The sequence below is a fragment of the Siniperca chuatsi genome, linkage group LG7, assembly GCF_020085105.1.
Source record: "Siniperca chuatsi isolate FFG_IHB_CAS linkage group LG7, ASM2008510v1, whole genome shotgun sequence".
Lineage (NCBI taxonomy): Eukaryota > Metazoa > Chordata > Actinopteri > Centrarchiformes > Sinipercidae > Siniperca > Siniperca chuatsi.
In genome coordinates, this window is record NC_058048.1 from 7,410,267 (window position 1) to 7,425,170 (window position 14,904).

Genomic DNA, 14,904 nt, shown 5'->3' on the forward strand with positions numbered 1-14,904 from the left:
TGACAACGTTACTGTCCTGTGAAACCAGGACAAAACTGTTTTTAAATTGTTTATTTAGGCTAAGAAGTAGAAAGAGTTTCTCAACCCATAAAGGAACACCTTCAGTTTTTCTGACAATTTCTAAATACATGGTTTACCCTGGACAGCGATCTACACACTGTGTACAGTATATATGTAAAATGGAATTAGCACACTGTCATAAATCAAGCAGATTTAGAATGTATACTGGCATACCGTATTTTGAGCGTAACTCATTTTGTCACTTTTATGTTATTGTCACCATACTTAAAAACCTGCTTAGAATTAGTATGTGGTGTACTGCTGGGTACTATTTAACCATTACTACAACTGCATTACAGCTTATTTCAGGGGACACAGGAGCAGCTTCTTCAGTCCAGCTTGTTCCACGACTGCCACAAGACTTTGACAACAAAAGTCTGATTGCAGCCATAACGCATCACTTTATTCTTTTCTTTCTCAAGGCGCATCACTCCCCAGGCTATGTACAGCTACAGGCAAGGTGCACAGTGTTATGTACTTCCCACAAAAATTTAGACATTTTAAACTATGCCATGTAAGTTCCTTGAATTATGTCCATCATCGCAATAAACATCAGTAAAGGAAGTTAATCTACAAAATAAATCTCAACAAAAAAGAATTTCATTTTACTGTTACACAAATTTGGTGATAGTTTGTACCTTTCTGAGCATAGTGACCAAACACCACAGAAGAAGAAGAAGAGGAAAAGGAGAAGAAGATGAATTCAAGAGCTATCATTTCTTGGATATTTAACGTATAATGAATATGCTCATTTAAGATGCTTTATCATTACACTTGATAAGTTCTCTATATTCCTCAGTCCCCAAACTCCCTCCATCTCCTCTCGCTGGTAGCCAGTCCTGGTAATACCATACATGCCCTGCAAAGGCTTATAATTGCCAAGTGCTTTTAGATGGCCAAACTGGATTATTTCTTCAAAAGAAACATTAGCTGCCTTTAGGAAGGAGTGTGAGGGATTGGGGTTTGTTGCTCCCCCTAATCTGGCAGGAGACCCCCACAGTCACACTCCTCCACCTGGCTCCCATTACCCCTCCACAAATCCTTAATCCCTCGGTTTGTTTTCCCGGATAGAGACCAAGAAGAATGGAGGAGAGAGAAGGCGGAGGAGGAAAGGGAAGGCAGGAGTTGGGGTCACAGGTGATGGTGATAATAGTGATTTGACAGTTATTTGCCAGTGCTGATTTACAGCTGCTTAATCTTTGTGTTAATAAAACATCAATTTTGCTCCCATTTATATTTAGAGGGAAGAAATTTGTGTTTCTCTTTTGTGTGTGTGTGTGTGTGTGTGTGTGTGTGTGTGTGTGTGTGTGTGTGTGTGAGAGGCTGGCCTCAGCGGCCTCCTCTCTTTAATAAAAGTATTGTTTGTGTTTCTCCTGATTGGGAACACATTGGGCCTGGGTCGGGCCCTGCCGGGGCTGGGGTCCGGGGCTGGGGCAGACCAGGGGTCCTGTTCTCCGGGGGTCTCTCCTCTGGTCCTTCCTATTCTCTCCTCAGAAGTCCCGTCTGCTCGGGGGGCCACGAGGGGCGGCGGGGTCGCCCCTGAGAGGTGTCCCGCCGCGGGATGACCCCGCGCTGCCTCTATCAGGGGGTAACCTTAGTCCTCTCCTAACGGACACCCTCCCCTCCCTGCAGGGATGTAATACACACACACACATAAGCCAGTCACCAAACAGCCACACAGGGTGATGAAATACATGTGCGCACACAAAACTCACATACCCGGCCGTTGTTCTCTTTGTACCAGACTGTGAAGTACACACATACACATTCACACCCTTTTGCTCGCCCAATCCCTTACTAGACAACTTAAACACACACACACACACACACACAAATACACAGACATTACCAAAGAGACCATCATGCAGGTCGAGCCCAGTTCTGCCTGTGTGGCTTCAGCTTTGTTGTCTTGACGACACCCTGTGTTTGAGATCTCCATGTCTGATAGGGTTAACATGATCAAATTCAAGCTGTTAGAGTCATGTAGCTGATCGAGAGACAAAGGGGAAAAGAGCAAGAGAAAGTGAGATTTAAAAAAAGAGGAGGATAAAAAATGAGACGTGGCCAAAACGATCAAAATTAAGCGATGGGATGGCAAATAAGGAAGCACAGGTTGAGAAAATGATAAAAAAAATTGAAGTCAGAGATGAAGAAAGCAACCATGGCCCACCACACCTCCACACAGCATGAACAACGAACACATGGACTCTTTATTAGCTCATGGAGTTAACAGGCAGCAGCAGCGCTCGGACATGAGCTCATGTGTTTGGACAGATCTGCTGAAGGTTTAAGACCAGTACCGAAGCCTTATCTGATCTAGAGATAAAGTCTCTCACTAAGAATGAGAGGAAAACACACACAGAGGCAGCCAGTGTGAATGAATGGTCAGAGGAGAGCGGAGGAGAGAGAGAAATGTGACTTATGTACGAAGGAGAGAGAGAAAGGGGAAGAGAAAGAGTGAGCCTGGCCCTGCATAGATACTCAACGAGCATTAGTGTGTCCTGGGAGACCCCCGGGGCCACAAAGTCTACACAGGGTGTGTATTGGTGATGATGTCAGTGTGAAAAACAAGTGCGGACAGATATGAGAACAAAAGTCACCACGGACCTCTGTGTGTGTATATGTATGTGTGCATATTTGTGCGTTATTTTAAGTCACCAAATTTTATGAATGAATGTGACATCTGTGTGTGGTACATGTATTATATTATAAGCGTGGGTGCATGCAAATTGAGTTGTGTTCCACTGACTGTATGCTTCAATTTCTGAATATGAATTTGAGAGTGTTTTGGATCATGTTATTAAGGTGAAATTACCTCATTTGTTTCCAATGCATTTTTAGTAGTTACATCTACTTTCAGTGATTACACTTCAGACGTCACTTCCTGCTCAGTTTATCACACTTTGACGATTTAAATTCCTCTCAGTGCTTTCACTTCAACTGATACTTAAACGTCACTCAGAGCTTACACTTAAATTACCACTTTAACTCCATATACTGAAACTAAAACTTCAACTTCTGTCAACACATCCATTTTAACTGCCATTTCAACTTCTTTCACTAATTGTATTTTGACTGCCACTTCAACTTCTTTTAGTATTTCAGTAACTATTTCAACTGCAAATTGTCAGTTGCGAGCACACTTAATCTTTCTTCAGAAAATGTAGCCTTTTCCAGTCTCATATGTTTCCAATGTCTTTTTCTTGTCTTTGGAAATTTCTAGAAGACTCGATTTTTATTTAGAATTTGTTTTTCCCACTTATTTTTAACAAAAATGTTTACACAATTTTGTCACCTTGTCATTTTGAAAAGTCATTCAGTTTAACATTAAATTCTGTGTCTATCGTCCTGTATCTTTCGGTGGAAGTTGCAGATTCTCCAGGCAGTTCATCTTGAAGACCATTTCTTTAAGTGGCATGTTGTAAAATTCAACTATTCTACCAAAGACATAAATACAGTGGCTCAACCACTTGCAGTACTTCTTCAGCGTCTCACATCAATTACATCAGACTTTTTGCACATCTGTATGTCTCTCCATTATTGTACCATACATCTGTAGACAGCACACATCAGTTCCAGATCTGAATGGCCAGTGCTTGCCAAGGCTTTGGTGCCCAGCGTGATGTTGCTTCCTGCAGGAAGAGGGAGAGCAGAGGAAAAGCAAAACAGGACATCTTCAGATCTGTCAGGGGAGCAGCCCCTCTCCTCCTCTCTGCCCTTGGGGGAAAACTCACCAAAGGAAGCGCTCTCTCCCTGCTTTTATCCCCCCTTTTCTGCCCTCGCCCTGCTCTGCTCTCCCTGGGACGTGTTCTCCCTTCTGATACTCCTCTTTATCTCCGCGACACTGAATCAAACAGTGATGGATGTCACTTTACATGATCTTAAATTCTGACAGCCACCTGTTTCTCAAAACTAACTGTAATTCCTTATCACTGTAGTGCTACTTTCTGTTAGAATTCTTATTTTGTTTGGAAACAGAAGTTCATTTTTATCACAGTATAATAAGAATCCCGCTTCACACCATAAGAAATGGCACTTTTGCTCACTTCAAGATGCAATATGTAGCACTTTTAAAACCAATATATTACATTATATAAATATTAATAGTTATGCTTATATGAATACATTGGAACAAATTGCCAGCCTTCATCTCATGCCAGTAGTTGTTTTCTGAGTTCGTAAATCACCTGTATTTGCAGTATTTAAAAATGTACTGTTTTTCTAAAACAATAAATATTAGCAGTAAATAATTAAATAATAAAAATGTAATTCCTTAGTAAAGTATTTTAGGTAATCCCCTTTCTCACACTTTTACAAAAGACTTCATGATATACCTAACTTTTTTTTTTACTTTTTTAGTTTCTCAAAATTAAAATATTTCTCATAAGCACTTTTACATCTTGTTGCAAAATGAATATTCTTACTTCTCACTCCATTTGCATGGACTGTTCATTTCCTCATGTGCTTTGTCTTTTAACACCCACTCCACCTGCAAGCACTATGTAGAACTTTCATGGACTAGGAAAAAGTTACACGTTTTACATGAACATGTAAAATATGTATTGATAAATTAGACTCTTGTCTTTTCTTCAAGAATGCCTTGTAAAAAATAATCCATGCAATGTACAATGCACAGCAGAGTACACAACCAAAACCTTAAAAATATGGTGTCACCAGGGTTTATAAATATGTTGGAATACTGAGCTTAGATGGATATATTCAATATTCCTGTTACCCACATCTGCATTTTCCAGCAGTAATTAGGTGTTTATGACTGGTCCTGGTGGAGCCAGAGGGGATTCTGCTTTGTTCCAGTTGGAAACAGTAACCCTAAACTCTCCTCTCATCCTCTGCTCCCGGTAGCCCACTCTTAAACCATCGTCAAGGTTACCACAGCCACTGTATGTGCTGTTTGTGTGTGAGTGTGTGCACATGAGTTTTTTTTAAATGTGAGTGAATTTGTCTCTTCTTGCGTGTGTGTTCCATTGCCTGGTTTTCCTGTTTGTTATTGTGGTCATGACGGAGGCGGGAGAGCTGGAATTGGGGAGGTTTGTGTGGTGTGCTGTGTGCAAGCAGATCCAACAGAGAATGACACTCTGTTGGCCGAGCTCAGTGTGTTTTAGTGGTGCGTGTGGTTTCAAGATCTCATCTTCAAAATATATGCACTGGATCTGTTTCAAGTCGGCAGCGGTGGCCTCAAACATCATCTCTCAGCATTTGCAACATCATATGCAGAAAGAAAATGATGGTCAAATTCAAAATGAAGAGTCTGACTCAAAGTCCTTTTTTGATACTCCACTGCTCAGTTGTTTAGCTTGTTTGTGGTCATTTATTACAGTGAAAAACCTATTTCTCCCCAGATTTTTGCTTTCCCATCACCAAGTCATTAAGTCAAAACCATATTCTTTGTTAACATACTCAAATCTTAGATCCTAAAATATACTTTACATTGTGTCATTATGTCTGTAATACTGCACTCCGTCTCATTAAAGTCCATATCAAACCACTTTGGTTCCCGTTTTTCTTTTAGGCTTGACCAACGTGTGCACATGTAGCAGCATATTAAGCTGTAATGCATGGGAGCCATCTCTTACAGCAGCTTCAGTTGCACCAATCAGTAAGATTGTCATTAGCAAAGTAGCATAGCAAGAAACTCCAAGCTATATTAATACTTAATGAATGAACAAGAGATGGAGAGATACTGTAAAGGAGCAACACAAGAACAATATAGAATGTTGATGAGAGAGAGAGAGAGAGAGAAAACAAGCAGAAAAACCATAATGGACAGCTGGTGTTCAGTGGAGACTGTCTGGCTTCCTATTGCTCTCTTTCCATGTGGCGATTAGATAACATCTCTTACCTTATTCACTGCAACCCACATACACTCTGCTCCATTGTACACGGGTAGGCTGGCATGTTAGGGAAAGGAAGAATAACCTTGCCTGGTTGCCCTAGCAACACTGTGGTTCAAAGGGAGGCTGCAGAGTGAGTAAGAAAGAGAAACAGAAAGAGCAACATATGCGTACTGAGTATTTCTTGTAGTTTGGCAAAAGTTGTGTTCAAGAAAGGGCCTAAATTGGTCAATTAAAAGGAGTATCAATCTTTGTTTTAGTATTCATGACAAAACGTTTCAAGAGCAACTGTCAGAAAAAGGTTGCGGTACCCAACATTGGAAAAGTTAAGATGACATGATGACATGAAACTAGGAATAAGTGGAACAAGACATTAAAGTGGCCATTATAATAGACTTGTCATAGAAAAGAGGCATACTGAAAGGTAACACATCCGCCATGTCCGATAGCATTCCTCACCAGGCTAACACACAGACCACCAAAGCAGAGCACCACCCCTAGCACTGCATGGGCAGTACATCTCTGCTGTTCTGCACCATTAACACACACTGTAAAGGTCGCTCCATTCACCCCTTATTCCTCTTCATCTTTCAACTGCAGAATCCCCTGCCTGTATAAAGCAAGTGTGTGAAGAAGATGGTGTGCGATGTGCACACATACATATTTGCACGTTCCCATAAATGCATTCATACAGCTAGTTGTGCACATGTGAGAGAAAATGAGAGTATGTGAGTGGTTAACAAGCCAGTGAATGTTCTCCTCCCGTTCCTTGTCAGGCGCACACTTTGATCTGTCTTCAGGGTGTCAGCTGGCAGCCATGTTTGTTTGCCCAGCGAGGTAGGCTACCTGTGTAATTACCTCTAACGAAGTGACTTGTTTTGATTTGGCCTGAAATGTAATCCCCAGCCGGGATGAAGATGTGGAAATGGGTTTGAGATTACTTGGGGGATTTTGAAGTGTGAGTTTGGCTGTGGCTGTGAAGCTGTTTCAACGAGTTTTGAGGAAGTTTATATTGTAAGAAGGAACATTTTGGCTTAGTGTTAGTTTGGCTTGTTACTGTCCTTTTCCTCACATCCACCCAGAGCTTAGATTATCACCAGCACACCTTCTTTTTCTCTTTTCCTTCCCCATATCTCCCTCTTCACCTCGCACATAAATATACAGTATTTGCACAAAAACTACTTGTTGACTCAAAAGCTCTCCCTCAGCTCGAACACACATACAGTACACACATACTTATGCTCCTGTGAATCGTTTAAACCCTGGCAGTAGTTCAGGAAAACCTCAAAGAGAATCTTGTTGGCAGGAGGCTGCAGCACTTCACCTCGCCGTAAAGGTTAGCAAGAACACAATGTGGCTCTCCTCTGCTCTGTCCTCTCTCCTCACCTCCCTCCTTACTCTGACTTATCCTTTGCAATCATTCTGTGCCCTTTTTTCTGCCTTTATCTCATCTATTACTTCCCATACTCCTTTTAATTTTTCTGTTATTGCACTTGCAGAAAGAAAAATCCATCCATCCATCATTGATTTCTGCATTTTACATCTACACAGGCATTTAACCAACATACCCATATGTCAGATGCTACTATATTTCCATTTTTCACTTAATGCAAAAAACTACTCTAGCAGTTTTGTCCAGTATCAAGCCATAAATTGTGTTTTTTTTTTCTTTTTTACTAAACTGAGTGATACAAACCTGTCAACTAAGCAAAATGTGCAAATTAAAGTGTTATTTTCTTTGTTGTTGTTTTGGTTTTGTTTTGTAGTGTGTAGAAATGTCTCAAAGATTCAAACGTTAAAACCAGAAGAGTTATCTGTGATGTTGCATGTGAGAATAATTCAGAAACTGTAACTATTCCTGTAAAATCGAATTCAGGGCGTCTTTGCTTTTTGATGGACTATGTCCATGTCACAGCCGTTACTGTGGAAGGCCATAGAGCTTCCCATAGGCTTCCTGCAGCCGATAAGAAACGTAAACACACCGGGCCACCAAAAAAACACGTCACCCTCCGCACTGGAGCTAATGAAGGCCGATGGTAGGGCAGAGGTGAGGGGGTGTACTCTCACACAAAGATCTGAGTGTTTGAGGGAGAGGGGATGGACTGTACAAAGTAAGGAAGTGTCCTTCACACACCACCCGCCGAGCATCCCCCTTAATAAGGCGTTTTTTCTTATGGGAGCACACACATATACGCACATCACCTCAAAAGTTAGACCAAAGTGCATATGCATATGTGTTTATGTCTGTGTGTACCCCCCATCCACATCCCTCTCCGAACCTTAATCCATCCGGGCGGGGAGGTAAAGGATATGGGTGGAATCTGGTGGTCAGTGTTTATTTGCTCTATCTCTCTCTTCTTTCTGAGAGGAACAAGAGCCATGTTGGAGACGCTGCATGAGGGCTGAGGGTACATCCTTCTTCCTCCTCTTCACCCCATCTCCCATCTCTTTCCTGCACCTCATAAGGATTCCATTGAGGAGAGGCAATGTCTTGTTGATGTTTAATCATGCAGGCGAGCCAGATGCAAATGAACCAGAGACCAACCCAGAGAGCTCAAACTGGGACAGCCAGTGAGAGATGTCCAGGACAGATGCACCAGTGCTTACGGACTCAAGATGAAACAATAAAGCATATGTTTTAACACATGTGATTGACTGCAATCAACACACATTAACTCAGACATAATACGGTGTGTTTTACCTGTCTACATGCAAGGAAAAAATACAGAAAAAGCATCAAAGATTACAAAACTCTTCAACAGGCTGCTTGACGCTCCTCTAAATTTAAATCATTTCTATATTGAGTTTGGTGACCATAATCATTCCATTTAGCTGTCAGGTTAATCTCACATCAAGAAAGGCACTCCACCGTAATGTTTTGCAATACTTTCATTTCAATATATTAACTTCTCCCACTGAAGAGATAACATTCAGTTGGTAATCGTCTATCTATGTTCTGAAATAAGATAATCAATGCCATTCAGCTACAGCAGAGGATGTGTGTGTGTGTTTTTACAAAAGACACAAAATGAATTTCAGAAAATGTGTGTATCCTTGTGATATTATCATTAAACAGCAGAGGTTCCCTTAAAAAAAAAAGGCAGTGTGGGCTAAAAAAAAAAATTTGAATTGTCAAAATAAAAAACAGAGAAGTGAGGAATTTCAAAACACAATGATCTTATCTAGTTGTTGCATAAAAAATGTTGTTAAAATACTGCAACTAATACTATGAATAATGGACTTGTACTGGGCTACTGCTAGCCCACTACTACTATTATTATTAATAATAATAATAATAATAATGGCATTTTTATTATTGGTATATTAGTTACATGCATTTTCTAATGTAATTATTATAATTGTTTATTAAAACAGAGTGGTTATTGTTATGTTACACTAGTATATTGTTGGCGTTTAATTTATTGTTGCAATTAATAATAGGCTAATAATAATAAATAAATAATAGAAATTTTAGCTTGTTGCCAGAGCCTGACTGAAGCGTCTTCAGCCCGGGTGGTTGTTCTCCGGTCCCGACCTGACCCGGCGGATCCGTCCGCCGCATTCCACCCGCACGCGCTATCATAAACATCCTAGTCCCAGACCTGCGAGGGCAGGAAGTGCGCGAGGACAGGAATTCCACTCTTTCAAATTACATTACGCCCGTAACAATGATGGCTCTTCAGTTTATTGTTATAAAAACACAAGTGGACCTATGTCAAATAAAAGATATAGAAGGCCTAAGTTATTTTTCTCAGTGATGCAGTTGCTCTTTGGGAGGTTAGGAGGAATTGCTGTAGTGCTGTAGCCTGTGATTGTGGCAACAGATATAAAGTTTTATCACCAGAATATAGGCCTGTGATACATGAACATAAGACTTTTAGAGGCTAGGGCTGTATTTATCTAAGAAAAAAACACGGACTCTTCTCTGTCTGTGATAGCTTTCTCAGTCACTGGAGAGCATGCCGCTGTCTCACTCATCTCATGCAGCCCAGAAAATCCACTTTATACCAGACTAACAATGCATTTTGACAGGATACACCATGTTAGGCAAAGCTGTTATATTTAAATCAAGTCCAATTAATAAAAATTAAAAAAAAAAAAACGTAATTTCTCGTCGTGTGTTTTCCCTCATATGCCTGTATTTTAAAATAGTCTCTCTCTTTCTGGGAGGCCTGTTGTATGTGGCTCAGATCAACATTTTCCTAAAGGTTATTTTTTTTATGTCAGTGGCAAAGGTGTCAATGCGATTTAATCATAAAAGAAAAACCAGAAATTACCAGAATTTTGAGAAAACCATGTGTCAAAAATAAACTTTAGGTGATGAGCAAATTTCCATCTATGAGCCCATATTACACTGAGCAACTTAACATATGTTAGCTACTGGCAGTATGCATTATAGCCATAAGTTCCTTTTTTATTGTGTTTTTTTGTTGTTGTTGTTGTTGTTTTGTTTTATGTATTGATTAATTTGTTTAGGCCTAAATGTTTATTCATAGCCTTTATCCTTGCCTACGAAAACAGGCTACACTATCAAATTAACATTCCTCAGCGCCTCACTGAAGCCTCCAGCCAGTTCAAGTTTCAGGGTCCTTGTTTTGTTTACGGATTGTCGACATGCTAGTTTTCAGCTTTGTTGTGACGTGACGCGCGCGACTGCGGCAGCTCAGGCCCGGGAAGGTTAGGCCTACAGGTAATGGAGGGGGGGACTAAAACTTTGCAAGACCAATGACTTTAACCTGAAAATACAACGTCAGTTGGAAAGTAGTTCCGTTTGCAATAGAGAGAAAAATATTGATAGTCAAATTATAGTCCAACAGTGGTGCTAGGTGGTCGTTCAGGGGAAATTAATTTTAGGCTAATTAACTAGTCAGGTTTGCGAGGAGAACTAGCATGAAACTATTTCACAACAGGTAAAAGGAGTATTTTATCCACTATAAAATACCTTGTAGATTATATTGATCACCTAGACTGTGGAATAACCTTGCCAAAGGCTATCAATTCTTAGATACATTTCTGGCCACATTTTTAGCATTTAGCATTTTAGTTTAAAAGTAGGCTAACCTATGGCAGTGGGTGACGTACGGGGACCACGTAAGGGGTTAGGGGGTCCTCTGCGAAATGATCAATAGCATGTTTCACTGTCTTATAATAAAGAGGAATAAAAGGAAATTACTGGGGACAGTTCATCTATTCAAATTAATATAAATTAATATTTAGACTATGCTATAGGGAAGAATTTTACTTTCTTTTTTAACATTTCTATTGTTATATTTCTTTGACAGATTTTAGTAGTTCAATGCAAATGCTATATTAATCATGTAAACAGACCAATATGGCAAATTTAAACGATATGCCTATGTTACCGTTCAAGGTCTTCCCTCCACAGTTTGTTGGGTGATTCGCACTTGTATTTTTTGTTTGAGTGCAGAACCAAGGAAGATGAGAAGACCACAGACTTTCCCTGGAACAATGAAAGAAGACAAAACAACTCCGAAATCATGAGGTAAACCTAAACACATAGCTAAGACAAAGGGGATCTACATTGTGGTTTCTTACAAACCACTCCACCATATTTCGGTTGATTTGTGTGTTTCATATAAATGAACAGTAAATGCCTTTTTCTTAAACCAAAATTAACCAATTAATTAATCAATCATTTTTCACACAGGTGTCCTCTGTCAAAAATATGTATTAATGCAACAGGCTATCCATTTATAAATACTCATACTCAATCATATTTTGGTTCAAAATCAATTTTTATCATTTTATTGATCTGCAAATTCAGAACTGGATTGATCTCTTCCTGTGTTATTTGATAGCTGTATTAATTAACATATTGAATGATGTAATGTTTTAACTAAGCCAAATACTTACAAAGCAGCGGCATAATAATGGTGTAGAGATTATCTGGAAATACTCTCCGTCTTAAACATGTGAAAAAGACATTGAAACAAGAAATAACATCGCTTGAAACTGTGAGTCTGTGGTAATTGCACGTTGAGAGATGGTTGGCTCTCCCCGCGGTTCAGCTGCTGCGGCCAGGCTGCAGACTGGGTGCAGGGTGATGACACACATGCCAGTGCTGTTCCACCTGCACAGACTCCCAGAGCACGGAAATACACTCCCAGAGAAAGCCGAGGGGACCCTCATGGGTGGCCAGAGAAATGTATACCTCTGCGTGCGCTTCCCTCTCACTGTGAGCTAATTAAGCAGCACTATCTATCCAGATTTTCTTAGAGCTGTGGACGTGCAGCCGCTTGCAAATGGGCATGTCTTCTGTTTGTCCATGCGAGAAAATACACGTAGAAAGGTACCGTATTTTACATTTAACATATGTGAAAATTTGCGGGAAACAAATCTACTAAAAGAGTACGACCGTCATTTCTTTCTTTCTTTTATGTTTATGTTTATTTTATTGAAGAAAGGTCTTTGCACATGAATTAACAGGAGCACTTGGGTCTCTCATGTAAATGTGCCAGATTTAGCCATACAGGCTCATTTTCATCTGCAGCCCCTGGCAGGTTGATGGAATATGCATATATGTATATGCTTGCTTGCATTCTCCCCCAAAAAGCAAAAGAAAAATGTTTAATAGCCTTTTATGCAATAGAATTTAGAGAAATGGGATATGTGCGTTAACAAATTCCTGAAATGTATTTAAATGATGCTTTCATGTCCATAGTTTTTCAGCACCGGATGTTTCTCAGTGATTTCTATGCTTCTGTGTTTGAGTGCAAATATGTGTTTAATGTCCATAGCGTGCTATTTTGACCCGGGTGTGATAAAAACGAATTTCACTATGTTAAAAAGAGATGATTATTGTGTCATTCACTGTAACCACCGCAAGCGGATTTCAAATATGCACAAATCACAAGACACTACGTCGCCCCGTGGAGAGCATTGGAGCAAAAGCAGCCTGTCAGTGGACCTGAAAAAAAGAGGAAAGGGCTGGGCTTACAGACTCACAAACCACAACTTGGGTTGCGCCTCCATCAGAAACCAGTTTAGAAAAGTCCCTGTGGAAGAGAGAGGAAGGTCTGGTGCATGTCACCCACTTATCCGCAAAATAAAGATTTCTCTGTGTGCAGTTTGGAAGACAGCTTTCAGTTCGCGGTGCATCCTGAGGTTCAGCAACACATCATTTTTGCTCATCGAGGTTGCAAGCGCCATTAAAAGGTTTGCTTTTCGGCATTTGGACTGGACTTGTTTTGTTTTGGTGTGCGCAATGATGGCCACTTACCAAAACGCGGAGGATGACGGAATGGCCTTAATGATCCACGACACCAATACGACCAAGGAGAAAGAGCGACCCAAAGAGGAGCCGGTCCAGGACAAAGTCCCGGAGAAGCCGGATCCGTCGCAGAAACCACCGTACTCCTATGTCGCTCTCATTGCCATGGCCATTCGGGAGAGCTCAGAGAAGCGCCTCACTCTGTCCGGTATTTACCAGTATATAATCAGCAAATTTCCCTTCTATGAGAAAAATAAAAAAGGTTGGCAGAACAGTATCAGACACAACCTGAGTCTCAACGAATGCTTCATTAAAGTTCCGCGGGAAGGCGGCGGGGAGAGAAAGGGAAATTACTGGACACTCGACCCAGCCTGTGAGGACATGTTTGAGAAGGGGAACTACAGGAGACGCCGCAGGATGAAGCGGCCGTTCAGACCTCCACCGACGCACTTCCAGCCGGGGAAGTCCTTGTTCGGAGGAGACGGTTATGGCTACCTGTCCCCACCCAAGTACCTGCAGTCTAGCTTCATGAACAACTCTTGGTCGCTAGGCCAGCCGCCCACCCCGATGTCCTACACGTCCTGTCAGATGGCCAGCGGCAACGTGAGTCCGGTGAACGTGAAGGGGCTGTCAGCCCCCTCATCTTATAACCCCTACTCCCGGGTGCAGAGCATGGCGCTCCCCAGCATGGTGAACTCTTACAACGGCATGAGTCACCATCACCATCCCGCGCATGCCCATCATGCCCAGCAGCTGAGCCCGGCCACCGCGGCACCACCTCCGGTCTCCTCCAGTAACGGAGCGGGCCTTCAGTTCGCTTGCTCCCGCCAGCCCGCGGAGCTCTCAATGATGCACTGCTCTTACTGGGAACACGAGACCAAACACTCGGCGTTACACACGAGGATTGATATTTAAAGTTTACCAAATGGTCTGTGTAAAATGAGTACTCTGAGAGTGAGAGTTAATTCCTGTGATTTCAAACAGAACCAAGAATGTTTGAAGAGACTATTCTGACTAGCTGTTTGCGTCCAGCTGACATCCATGAATGCCAATGGGGAGGTATGCGCGAGTTGATGTCGAGAACGTTTTACAAAATGGAATCGGGAGGAAAAGAAGTAATCAGGACACATCAGGTAGCACAACCTCTGGGAGCCATTTCGTGCGCCTGTATTACACTTGGACTGATGGCCATAACTTGATGTTGTAGTCATAATTGTGCCTATGAAAAGCTTTTCATTTTCACGGGGATAGACACTGCTGGAATTGCTTCAGCTGTGTGTTATTGGTATGCGTAATGATTTATCTCAACTTTACGCACGGCTTGTCCTAACTATTGCCAAAAGAAACGTGAACATAAGATGCCCTAATTAAGTGCTTTAATATGTAATTGAATCAGAGCTCAATTTGGCCTCCTTAGTATCTTGCACTGAGCAAGGCCTGCATGGTGAAGCTTCACTTCGTGCCATGGTTGTAAACTGTGTTAGGTTAAAAGGTGAAAGCGTGTGTAGAGATCCATCAGACTGCCAAAAATACAATTCAGGGTTTTTCATATTTCTTGATCCCATATGTATGTAAGATATAATTTCCAATATGACGCCAGCCAGTGCCAGGTTTTGTTAATCTTTCTGATTATTATTTTTTTATAAACGTGATTAGCTATATTGTCTCATTCATGTTGGGGCCATGTTTCATTTTAATTAGCACTTTTCCCTCTTTTCTAGTTTTGTGAATTTCTTAATAAACTTGTATTTCTTAAAGTAA

General features: G+C 41.1%; 1 protein-coding gene across 1 annotated transcript; it reads left to right on the top strand.

Annotated features, from left to right (window-relative positions):
* The first annotated feature begins 12,857 nt into the window (after window positions 1-12,857).
* foxl2a (forkhead box L2a) lies at window positions 12,858-14,904 on the top strand. The gene has a single exon (XM_044201275.1). The coding sequence runs from the start codon at window positions 13,138-13,140 to the stop codon at window positions 14,056-14,058; it is 921 nt and encodes a 306-aa protein (XP_044057210.1). The 5' UTR covers window positions 12,858-13,137; the 3' UTR covers window positions 14,059-14,904.

Bases quoted from the DNA above. Each gene is read 5' to 3' on its own strand.
- foxl2a (XM_044201275.1), top strand. From the start codon at position 13,138: ATGATGGCCACTTACCAAAACGCGGAGGATGACGGAATGGCCTTAATG.